The sequence below is a fragment of the Electrophorus electricus genome, chromosome 26 (genome assembly GCF_013358815.1).
Source record: "Electrophorus electricus isolate fEleEle1 chromosome 26, fEleEle1.pri, whole genome shotgun sequence".
NCBI lineage: Eukaryota > Metazoa > Chordata > Actinopteri > Gymnotiformes > Gymnotidae > Electrophorus > Electrophorus electricus.
Genome location: NC_049560.1, coordinates 1,023,778 through 1,036,233, shown reverse-complemented (window position 1 = coordinate 1,036,233; position 12,456 = coordinate 1,023,778). Strand labels below are relative to the sequence as shown.

Sequence of the window (12,456 nt, the reverse complement as noted above, 5' to 3'; positions counted from 1 at the left end):
CCTCGCCCCCTACTCCCTCGCTCTCTTCCCTTAATCTGACCGTCTTTTCCCGGTTGTCTGTCTCCTGGTTCCCTTGCTCGGCTGCTGAGCGCTGCATGCCTGCGTTCCCTTCGTGGGCAGCGCTGCACCATGACAAGTTGCTCCAGCTGGAGTAGAGCCTGTTAGTGCTGGTCCACCGAGTCTTGTCCCATCTCAGTGCCACGTTCTGCCTCGCCTCTCCTTCTCCTTAGGCAGGAGAAAGGTGTGAAAAGGGGGATAAATAAGCAAAGAGGGGTGGACACTGTGGGCTAGGGGTTAGAACCGAAGCATATGCACACCCTTTATGGTCAAGCTATATTTGGTCTGAGTCCTGATCTGCACTCTGATCCTAACACTAACCTCTGATGAAAACCTTACAAGGCAACAGGGATGCTGGCTTGGCTGCCATTTACGGATGTAGTTATGGCCAAAGCAGGATCCACTGCATGTTGGATTGCTCCTGCTCTGGAGCAGAAGAGGGTGTGTGCTAATGTCTGCTTCTTTTATTCCTTCAGGTGATCTACCTGAAGAGGACACCAGAGGAGGCGTACAGGGCTCTGATCTCTGGCTCTAACGCGTCATACATGTCCTTCAGGTGAGAAAAGCCTTCCCTCGTCTCCCACGGCATGCATCATGACAGAGAGAAGGAAGGAAGGAAAGACGAGACGAGACGAGACAAAAGAAGGGCCCTTGTTTTTGTGTCCCCTGACTGATGTCCTCAGATGCTGAATGCACGCTAATCGCCCGTCACACGCACACCACAAGGGAACCGCAGCTCAGCTAGACACATAAACAATATTAAGTATTTACTTGTCTGTGTATGACCTGCCTTCTGCCCAGTTTCACAGAATCACCCACATAAATGTCTGCTGTCTTACAGGAAGTGCAAATACAAAATCTCCTGTCCAAAACACTGTGTTGACGTTTTGTTTTTTGGCTTGTTGTTGTTTTTTGGCTTGCTCTTGCCTCCCTCCTGGCACAGCATGGTGTAATACAGTTTAACACAACATGAAATGACAAACAAAAGACTAGAATAGGATTGAAGTACTTTTTAGATACTAGATAAACAATGAGGGACATGGAGAAAATATGTTGCATGATCAGTTTTGCTGACAGTTGGTACTGTTCATAAGTAATGAAGTAATGCGCATGTAATCCTCAATGAGGGCTTGCTGGTTTAACCACGCCAAAGACACAAGCAAACGGTTGCCAGGGGAGATCGCCACAGGGCCAGATTTCTCTCACTCTTGCCAGCTGTCAATCTCTTAAATAAGAACTGTTAAGTAGAGCTGGATTAGGACACTTCAGCTTGGAGCATGGTTGTTTGGTTAGGGGATGAGTGTGCTAGTGTGGCTGGGTGTACTCTTGATAGGGTGTGTGTGGGGGGGGGGGGGGGGGGGGGGGGGGGGGGGGGGGGGGGGGGGGGGATAGTGCCCTTAATAGAGCAAACTGGTGTTCAGGGCTGGTGAACAGAAGGAAGCGTGAAGGAGGGTGGGGTCAGTGGTGTCCAGTTTCTGCAGGATATGTGAATGGGTCAAAGGGTCTGAAGTGAGCAACTGCTGCAATGCAGTTAACATTAGTTAAACAGAGTCAGTAGGATGATTTGGCATTTTGGCAATGTGAAGGCTAGATGCTAATTATGCTTGAAATGGATGACGTCTACGTGTGAAAGTCGAACATTTAATTAAAGGAAAAAGAATCTGCTCATAGCCTGTGGTATGAGTGGGCACTGTATGTGTGTAAGCAGGTTTGATGAAGTCTGAAATAGACGATGCGTCTCTAACAGGACATAAGGGTCGCCTGTTTCTCAATCTCTTGGTATTGAATAAAAGTCACATTGACTTGGCAAGGTCAGCTGTGACATTGCGGATAAGCACCTATGCCAACTCTGCTCCAATCGACACTGAGCCACTGCTACCAGTGCTGTTGTGCTGTGGATGTGCTTAAAGACCTCCTCAAGCTGGTTCTTAGAACTGGGGGGAAACCCCTTGGAGGTGTTGGCACTGCACATTGAAGCCCCATCCATCATCTTGGGTTTAAACACATTTTGAATCCCGAGGAAGCGGAGCAGTGAAATGACTCGCTTTACTGTGACGTGTAGTTAGCATTCTGTGTCATTCTTGCCTCTCTAATGTTCGCTGGTCCCTGGCCAGTCCGTCACCAGCACGGAAGCCCTTTGTGTAGCTTGTTTCATACATTTCAAATGCATCTTAAAGCGCTTCACAGTAAGCCTCCAAATAACCAGCACAAAGCAAGGCATGACCATGAAAAGCCATAAGTACACAAGTATAAAACCTTTAGTGTGATGCATGTGTATGTAATGAGAGGAGTAGGGATGGAGGTAGGGGCAGTGCAGTGGTCTGGTGATGGTCAGGGTCTTGAACCAATCTTTAGAAAGTTCATGGATCCTGCGCCATCTACCATTCTGTAAAATAAGACGCTTTCAGAGCTGATCTATCTGGGCAAAAACACAGATCAACTGCTGTTTTGCTATTAAAAACCATCAGGGCTTCATGAGGGTTTTTTAAGCACAGATGAGATTGGGCTGACTGAGATTTCCACTGGCCTTCAAGACCTTGTAACTGTAAATCAGCAAAGCTAAACAGGAAGTAGAGGCATTGTTCTCAACCAGCACTTGGTGGCTTTCCCAGAAGATTAACTGTCTGTACTTCTACAGATTATTTTTCTTCCACTGTGTTTTTCTTGGGTGTCGCACCGATCAAATTCAGTTAAAAAAAATCAAATTTCTGAACTGTCATTTTTCATGTCGCAGAACTTTATATTGCACACCAGTGAGCCTTATTTTAAACAGCAATCTTTCATCACTTGGGATTCGGAGCTGCTCTTCCTGATCCTGAGTTGTAGCTTCTGAGTCTCTTGCAGTGGAGCGTTGGAAGAGCAGGAGCAGCTCAACATGCGTCGGCACATTTTCTGATGATCCAGTCTCGCGTGGTGCTTGCTGCATGCTGTTTTCACATCATGAGGGAGTTTGTTCTGAGGCCTTTGGCAGTCTTTCTCAGATTTTATGGCCTTAGAGATTAGCTTCAGATTTATCCAGCTGTCATGTTTGAGTTAGTGTGTTGATACAGCCACAATCAATTTTCCGGGCTTGCTGGAACTTGCAGAGGAGCAAATATTTATCGTGCTTCCGAATTTGCTCTGCAGAACCCTAGTCAGCTACTTAATTGTTCTGTATTATGTTTGAGCTAGTTATTGTAAACTTGTGAACTTTCTTCATGATAAACATTGTGTAACTGTCTAAACATGTTCTTTGGTGTGTGTTGGCCTTCCCAGTGGAATACTCACTAGAGGCAAAAAATTGAGTAGTTTTCCAAACACTGTTTTGAGCAGTGTGTTGCCTTCATAGAATGGGAATCCTCTGGTTTGATTCATGTTGAGTGACCATGCCCTGTAGGCTCCCTGACGTCCCTCCCTCACGGATCTGATTGTTGCCCCTGTCCGTTCTTGGGGTTAATTGAAGCCTTTATCCCATCATAAAGATGTGCTCGTTTGGGACTGTAACAATGGCAAAAAAAGCATGGTCGGCATACCCCTCTCTTAAATCGGGTAGCCGTGAAAGTCTCAAGGACCACAGTGCAGTAATTTGGTTATGTAATGTCCTGCAGTTGACTAACGCAGGAAGTAAATGGGCTCATGTTGGTGAGGGATTGGTAGGGGGAGGGTGTTTATTGAGAGGAGCTGAATTCACTCCCTCGTGGGGAAGAATTTAAGTGGACAGGGTTTCATTGGATATAGCGCTGGGGTCAGTGGCTAAGTACTGGGAGTGTAGAAGTGTTTAAAGTGCTGTTCCCCAGGAAGAGCTTAATGACATCACTGACAATGTGGTTTGATTCTCGCCCATCTTAAAAACAAACAAGAGGTGCTTCTGCAGTTGTCTGGTAGTTGAAAGAAAGCGTGGTGGTGATGTTATTTCCAGGCACCTGATCTAGCCCTGGGATTTTTATGATTTTAATTTTTTTAATGGATTTCAATTGCCTTTTGGCCACTTTCAGAGCACTGGTGTGGAGCCATGGTGTTGACCTCAGTGCTAATGCTAATGTGCTGCGTTCATCTGTGGGGTGCTGAGCTAGGCTATGGAACAGCGCCTTTAAAACAAGGGTGAATTTGCATACACACCTGCTCACGCAGGGAAGCGCACCGTCATAGCGGTTCGTACCCACTGAGCAGTGTAAGGAGATGGTGGCCTGTCAGATCCATTGCCTTCCAGGAGCTTATTTTTAGCACTAAAGCTGAAGAATGTTAAATGGCAAGCTCTTGTTTTCTTTGATAGATGAGTCTGACCTAGCCTGGATGGCATATATTGAGGAGGGGGCTCAGAATTGGCAGCAGACTAGAGCACTATGGAAGAACCTGCATCTGCAGCAGCAAGGCTCAGGGACTTGGCTCAGCACCGTTCTTGTGTAAGATAGGGGAGATGGCACTTTCGAGCAGCCAAATATTTGGAATGCCATAGCAGGGAAAGTCGCGCAGGTCCAACAGAGAGAGTTGTGATCTCTGGGCTTCTCTTCATAGGCCTCATGTTATGCAGAATGGCGTACAGCACATTCCAGTCCACATTGAAATCTGTGTTAAAATTTGCAGCTTTGTGTTTGTCAGGCTCTGGTTAAATTTGCATAGACAGAATTGAAATTTGCAGCACTTTCTTCTCCCTGTTCTGAAGGCACCCGACCCAGGAGCCGCAGACACTCTGAGAATCGCTGCTGGCCTCAAGTGGGGCATTCCACACCCTGTCCCCAGAGAACAAGGGAGGGTCCGAGTTCAGCGCGCCTTCGCTTCCTTCTCTTTCCAGTTTCAGTTCTGTGTGAAGATGAGAGGAAGCTTGCTAGACTCAGCCCACTCTTGTGGTTTCCTGTCATCTCCTCCACTGCATCCACATGCCTTCCCCCAGGCTTGTGTGCTGGGGGCTCGGGAGCCCTGTATGATAGAGACCCCATGCACAGGGGCCCTGTGTGCTGGGGCACTGGGAACCTGTCCTATTTTTCATTTGAGAAGTAGCGAAAATCCTGTTAAGGATACACTATTGCACTGCAGAAGCAATTTATTTTCCACACAGCATACAGCAGGTCTTTGAAATAATGCCGTTTTGTGAACTTTTTGAAATTTAAAGGGTGGATGAGGGAACAAATGCAGCTTAATCAACATCAGACCTGGTATCCTTTAAGAGTACATTTACCAAAAATAACGGACACCAATAAATTTAAGCTGAATCCTTCCTGTGTCTTTCTATGACCTTTTATCACCCATGCTGTCCCACTGGTTTCTATCTCTGCCCTTTAATCCTCTCACCATAATGCAGGCTAAAACTTCTCTTACACCTCTTAGAAATGAATCATTCATTGATGTTAACCTCTAAATCTGTTTGAACCGTGAACCATGGTGACGTTTATCCGGGGCCATGAGCACGGCTTTGGATGTGTATAAGGGCATTGGCTAATCACCTGTGGTCAGGCTTGCGTAACAGCACAGGCGTCTGGCACCTGGAGACTGCCTGAGAGCTCCCTCCCCCGCATGAGCTGCTCCGCTACATGCTCTGAGCTTTACGCCCAGATTGAACTTGATTAAAAAACCCCAAAATAAACCCCCAGATTGTACATGAAATTTGGCTCTTTTGCAGTTTCAAGTGTCACTAGAAGAATCTTTTAGGTAGGTCGTGGTTGTGTAGGTAATATAGGTAACCCGAGCTGTCATGCTATAGGCGGATGATAAAGAGGGAAAAATGCACAATTTTGCTTTTCCTCTGCTCAAAGGTTTATTCGGCCTCTAGTTGAGCTAGTGGTGTTGTGTAGCCCCCATGGCATGGCTGTTTAATGCATGTGCCTTCACTCTGCGTGCTGCGTACCTTCCAGCCTGCGGGAGCGACCCAGACCCCCAGCCTTCAAAGCGCCTCCTGATGGGTTAATGGCTGCCCCTGGGGTTTGTAGCCAGTGCAGAAATCAAGAGCATCCAGCTCTTCTCAGCAAAGCCATTGCTGCTAGCATTGCGGTATAGCTGCTCCAGAGAGAAAGCTCATGAAATAATTTAGCATGGAGATTTGTCATGTTTAATTTTTAATAGACGGCACATGTAATTTTTGTCTGCTTTTTAACAATGAAATTCAATGAAACTGTAGCTGATGCGTAGACATGGGTTTTTTGTTTTTTTTTCTTCTGTGCTTTTAACACAGCCTACATGTCCTTTCACTCTCTGGAAGCTTTCTTCCCACCATCATTGTGTTCTTGTTAACATTTGTGCAGGAGTATCTGGGTCAGGTGTAGGAAGCTTTACAGAAAGCCAATCTTTTGTCTGTGCTCTTGTTGAAAAATTGGCTAGCCATTTTTTCTGTGTTTTGGAAGTGTGGGCTCATTACAGAGACTCCAGTAGCACAGGTCTGTGATCTCTGGTTATTAAAATGAATTAAAAAGAAATTGCTGTCAGCTCAGCATGTGACATTGGTGCACACCTGTGTTTTCTATATTTCTTGTTTTTATTTGCTGTATCTCTCACTTGTCATGAACCTTCATCCATACTCATCCCCCCCCCCCCCCCCCCCCCCAAGTACTCTATTTCTCACGTGTTTGTCTTGTTCTTTTCAGGGACGCGTCATTTGGGGAGTGCACGTACAACGTGGCGATTCTTGACTGTTTGCAAGGAATCAGCAAGGTGAGATGACCACCCTGTGAGGCACATTAAACATGGGGCCAGTACTCCGGTGTAAACCGTGAGGGAGAAAGTCTGGCTTGTGAAGTAGTTTCAGTGCCCAATGCCACAAGCCTACAGGGTTTTCAGCTCACGCCGATGACAGGATCCCTGACGCTGCTTAATTGTTTTCTGATATGGATCTGAGCCAGTACCAGGTAGAGGTGAAAGTTCCATAAGGGGTGTGTCAGCCCCTCAGCACATGGTTACTTTCCTTTTTGCTTTTTAGTGGTTATGTAAGTTGTTCCTCATTGTGCTACACCCTCACATGCCCGCCCCACCCTGCCAACCTGCCTGCTGTTCCACTTATACAACTTTGCCAGAAGCAGAGTGACTGGTAGTTTAAAAACAGTTTTCATGACTTCTTAGAACTTGTGCATTGCATTCATATGATTGCTGCCCAGTTATGGATTTTATTTTGATTGCACAGCACCCTCCCGCCCTGGTCGTATCCGGTCGTGCCCATATCCAAATCTAGGTCCCCAAACGCTGCTCCTGTTCTCGCTCTGATCTTTTGCCTGGTGCCGCCCACGCGGTGGCCTGCGCATGCACAGGGAGCTTCGTGTGCGTACATTTTGGAAGGCTCGTTCAGTGTCTGTCCAAAAGGAACGCCAGGACATTCTTCTGCACATTCTCTCCCCGCTCTGGCTCTCTGGCTGTCCTCCCCCATCCTCCATCACGAAACTTCGGACAGCAGTCGCATTGCTCCTCCTGGGAGCCATAACTCTGTCTCCTTTCCCTTTTTCTAGTGCTGCCCAAAATATCGCCCTCCTGCTCTCTGCAAGCTTTAAGCACACCATGTGTGCAGCGTGGTGCAGTGAGGCAGGCCTGGTGCTGGGCTTGAATTCGCTCAGCCCTGCCCCCAGTCTCACATCACCCCCCTCGCTTTCCCACAGACAGAGTGGCAGAAGCTTCGTCTCCAACTTTAATTAACCAGCCATTAGCAGATTAGTGGCTGTAATCAGTTCATTCTGGCTGTCTGCTGTATCTGCGCTGCGTGCCAAACTGCAGCCCATTAAATGAACCAGTCCGACTTTCAGTGCAATCTCCCCCCTTTCTCTCTCCCAATTAAGCACTAGTTGTGTGTGTGTGTGTGTGTGTGTGTGTGTGTGTGTGTGTGTGTGTGTGTGTGTGTGTGTGTGTGTGTGTGTGTGTGTGTGTGTGTGTGTGTGTGTGTGTGTGTGTGTGTGTGTGTGTGTGTGTGTGTGTGTGTGTGTGTGTGTGTGTGTGTGTCCCATCAGAGGTCAGTATGGACGTTTCTCTTGTGGTTAATGTAATCCAGCAGAAAAGTTCTGAGAGGTTTAAGAGGGTAGACTAAGGAACGTGTTCCTTGTGCACGGTCAGTGAGAAGGCCTACCATCTGAAAGGCTGATTCAGAGGTAGGACCTGCTGACCCTACCTCACCGCGTAGCTCCTGCAGGGGAACACAGCCTGGAGCAGAAGCACCACCGACTGGGACTCGGCCTGTGCGTGCGGATAAGGCCCTCGTGCTGATGCTACTGGTGGCTTCCTTGCCTAAGCTCTTAGTCCAATTACCAGTGGAACAGCAGACATGACACCGCTTGACTTGCCCAGGACTACAGAATGGTTAGATAACCAGTGGAGCCTGGGTACCTGATGCATATCCAGCCATCAGCACAGGAAGCGCGAGAGTGTGTAAACAGCCTGACCTTACCATCTGCCGTGTGTATGCGAGTGTGTGTGCGCGTGTGTGCAGACTTCTGTTCCTTGTTAGGCATGTTGGTGATTTTATCTGAACTGTGCCTTTAAGAACGTGTCTATTCGTCCCTGTCTGCGTTCTCCCTGCTAATCGATGCCATTACCCTGCCTCACTTAACCCATGAGTCATCTGCCCACAGCTTAGAGTGGCCTTGCACAGTACCGTTACTTTATTAATGTATTCACCCACTGAATAATTATATAATATTTATATGTTGCAAAAAGCTGCAATATGCGAATCAGCCAGCTAACAAATTTCATATTTTGTGCGCGTGTCGTGATCCTGTCTGATCTCAGAAATTCCAGGTAAGTGTTCTGTAGGTAATTTTAATTTGGGTCAAAATAGTGCTGTCTAGTCTGTCACCATGACACTTGTAGTGTAACAACCTTCCTCCCGATGCCACACCACCTTCCTTCTGCCCCTGGCTTTAAGCGTTGCGAACAGATCTGCAGTATTGCAGCATTTCTGAAGCGGCACACCCACCCGCATTCGGGGACATGCAGAAATCTGTGCGCCTTTGATGCCAAGGAATTACGTGCCTGAGAAATATTCAAGGGAAGCACAGTCAGTCTTGATTCATTTGTAAATGTGCAATTTGTAAATGTGCAATATGTTCACAAAACTTGCCACTTGCCACAACACACTCCCTCTAATCGAAAACTTATTGTGTGTGTTTCAGGCTCTGCAGCACGGTATCTTGAACTTCGAGACGTTCAATGTCACTGAGTACGAGCACTACGAGGTAGCTCTTCCCTTCCAGAACGTTCACACAAGTGCATGCTCATTAGTCTAAACAGCATGGGTTCCTCCCAGCGAGGACCCTCGTCAAACCCCTACAGCAGTTCCCATACCCTTTACATAGCGACGTTTGCACTGCATTGGTGCAGTGGAGTAGTCACACAAGAGCTTCACACGCTTCGCGTGATCCGACGCGTCTTGCTGAACACTTTGCACAATCCTAACGTAGTCAGCTGAAAAGGTTTGGCAAGGTTCAGTGAGCCACTGAGCTCTAACGAGAAGGTGTGCACCGTGTTCGTGGAATCGGCTTGTTTTGCGTCACCTGCTGTGCCACTGCCCAGCCTCATGCCACCCTCTTCTTCCAGAAGCAGGGAAACTGACACCTTCTTACCTTTCCTACTTATTCCTGTGGCTTGGTTCTCTCCCCCCCCCCCTTCAGCGTGTAGAAAATGGAGACTTTAACTGGATTGTCCCAGGCAAGTTCCTGGCGTTCAGTGGGCCGCACCCGAAGAGTAAAGTGGACAATGGTGAGCCGTCCATTTTTGCTAAAGTATGTAATTACACCGCCACCCTGCCTGTGTTCCTTGCCCTTATTGGATGAATGTGCATAACAGTATCTAGGATAACAAGTATTGTTGTCACTTGTACATTGTTTTGACTTCAGTGATGTATGGTAGTGAACAAACTAGATTTTTTATTTTATGGTGCTGGCTGCTTGGTTACCTGTAGAGGGAGCTGTTGGCACAATAATTCTGCTACAATTGAATAGAAAACTCTAATGAGCAAAACTGCATAATTTACATGGTTGTAAACTGCACCCCTAAAGTGTCCTAGATAACCCTGAGCTTAGAGGTGAGCTGTTGTCGCGACTCTGGTCTCTATCGCAGGCTACCCTCTCCATGCCCCCGAGGCCTACTTCCCCTACTTCCGCAAGCACAACGTCACTACCGTCATCCGCCTCAATAAGAAGATCTACGAAGCCAAGCGCTTCACGGACGCTGGCTTCGACCATTACGACCTGTTCTTTGTGGACGGCAGCACACCCAGCGATGTGATCACCCGACGCTTCCTCCATATCTGTGAGAGCACCAGCGGTGCTGTGGCTGTCCACTGCAAGGGTAAGCGTACTCGCGCACACTCTCCCTCGTCACCCTTTCACCTTCTCTTTGCTTCTCCAACCCCCCCATGACATGAACGCTTGGCCACTTGGGGGCAGTGTTGGTTCAGAATTCATGCACATCTGACCATGAGCAACCCGTGTGATGGTATCCAGTTAAGACGTAGTTCTGCATGAGGTTTCAGATAATCCATGGAAAAAGTGAACAACTCTTGAGAGATTAATTGGAGGTTTTTTTGTTTTGTTTTTTTTAAACCCTGTACTGGTTACATGAAATGCACATTACCCTGTACTGAGAACAATTTCTTTGCATCATCTTTGAGACTTCTATGGGCTGCATTCCTCATCATTACATTTAATAGTTAATGTAATTTAGAATTGCTTACGCCAAGAACCATTAAATAATTTGAATCTGTCTCTTGAAATCATACTCATCACAAAACTAAATTTTCATTTTGAACCTTTTGTATATCAGTGCTATCCCCCCCCTTTCTAAACACGCCTTATTGATGATGGTTGGCTTGTTTGTTTGTCGTCTTGTTTTGTACTTCCCAGCGGGTCTGGGCCGGACGGGAACTCTGATTGGCTGCTACCTGATGAAGCACTACCGGTTCACGGCGGCCGAAGCCATTGCGTGGATCCGGATCTGCAGGCCTGGCTCAGTCATCGGCCCCCAGCAACACTTCCTAGAGGAGTAAGATGCACGTTACCCCTAACCATGTGAACTGGTGAATTAGTATTACTCAGTGCTGTGTGAATCAGCACCCAGCTCACCAGATGCTCTGGGCTTTGCTTGTTTTCTCAGAAGACTCTCTAAAGAAAAAAAACCTCCCTTCTGTGATTTTCTTTTCTTTTCTCCTGATGAAAATGGATGCCCAATCTTTGATTTTAGGCCAACTGATATCAGTAAATGCTCTTGTGTAAATGTGTGTGTGAGATTCCACTCCTCTGTTTGGGGGTAAATCTCTGTGAAGGGAAATGCACAGAGTAAGCAGAAGCCTCATGCTTCTCCTCCACGTCGGCCCTGAGCCAAGGGTTGCCTTTCTCAACCGAGCCATGCGTGTGAAAGTTGAGTATGACTGTCAGTGCTGATTTAAAGCAGACCACGTTTGTTTAAGTGTTGTTCCAGCATCAGCAGTGCTACACAAAGGTCGTAGATTAAGACGCGTTCCATAGTGTGGCTGGAAAGGTTTTTATCTTCCAGCATATTTTCCTCCTGAGGCATTGTGTAGCAAACGAGGTGGCATCCCACCATGGTTCCTCCAAAGAGAGCTTGGGCCGAGCCCAGCAGTGCAAATATGTACATTACACTATTTATACATGTAAACGCATGAATAACAAAATGCTACACTGAACCTTTTGTTTGTTTTTCTGTCTTTCATTCTTTGTCTTGCTTTCTGTCCTTTTTGCTTTTTCATTCTTCCTTTTTTGTTGTATTTCTTTGTCCTCCTTTTGTTTTTATTTGCATCTCTTTTTCGTCTGTCTGTGTCTGTTCATTTGCCCTCCTCTGCGCGGGGCCGTTGTGCCCACAGAAAGCAGGCGTCTCTGTGGGCTCAGGGAGACGCTCTGCGCTCCAAACAGCAGCAGACGGCCCGGCCGTACCAGGAGCGCAGCATGGCCCTGTCCCGCCTCATTTCCACCATGGATGGCTTCAGCATCGGCACCGGCGGCCTCAAGCCTGGCGGCCCCGAGCGATCGGACGAGGTGAGCGAAAGGGCCGTCACCATGCCGCCCCTGCCGGACGCCACCCCTTTCAGAGGTTCAGCTTCGGGTCTGCAAAACCAGCGTTGCTGGAAAATACGAATGCAGCTCCACCATGTGATCCTGATGCTAATGACTCACTGTTGATTTGTGCTTTTGGATTATGTTTCTACCCTGATTAATTGTCGTGGAATTTTTTTGCATATATTGTGGGGAAACTGTGTAGTAGACCATAGATACAGAGAGGTGTGTGTGTGTGTGTGTGTGTGTGTGTGTGTGTGTGTGTGTGTGTGTGTGTGTGTGTGTGTGTGTGTGTGTGTGTGTGTGTGTGTGTGTGTGTGTGTGTGTGTGTGTGTGTGTGTGTGCAACCACTACACACTAAACAGTATGTGCAAGACCCGTGTTCTGCCAGTTTTCAGGTTAATTTATGCAGCGACACATACCTGGTAATTACCAGGAGCTGCAC

General features: G+C 47.4%; 1 protein-coding gene across 7 annotated transcripts in view; it reads left to right on the top strand.

Annotated features, from left to right (window-relative positions):
• The window catches only part of cdc14ab (cell division cycle 14Ab), a 31,719-nt gene that overhangs the window by 10,191 nt on the left and 9,072 nt on the right, over nucleotides 1-12,456 (top strand). For all 7 annotated transcript variants that reach the window (XM_035523158.1, XM_035523156.1, XM_035523161.1 and 4 more), the window contains 7 exons: nucleotides 534-613; nucleotides 6,612-6,678; nucleotides 9,114-9,176; nucleotides 9,612-9,699; nucleotides 10,060-10,290; nucleotides 10,845-10,983; nucleotides 11,822-11,993. In XM_035523158.1, the coding sequence (XP_035379051.1) occupies nucleotides 534-613; nucleotides 6,612-6,678; nucleotides 9,114-9,176; nucleotides 9,612-9,699; nucleotides 10,060-10,290; nucleotides 10,845-10,983; nucleotides 11,822-11,993 (840 nt within the window). The remainder of the gene's footprint in view (nucleotides 1-533; nucleotides 614-6,611; nucleotides 6,679-9,113; nucleotides 9,177-9,611; nucleotides 9,700-10,059; nucleotides 10,291-10,844; nucleotides 10,984-11,821; nucleotides 11,994-12,456) is intronic.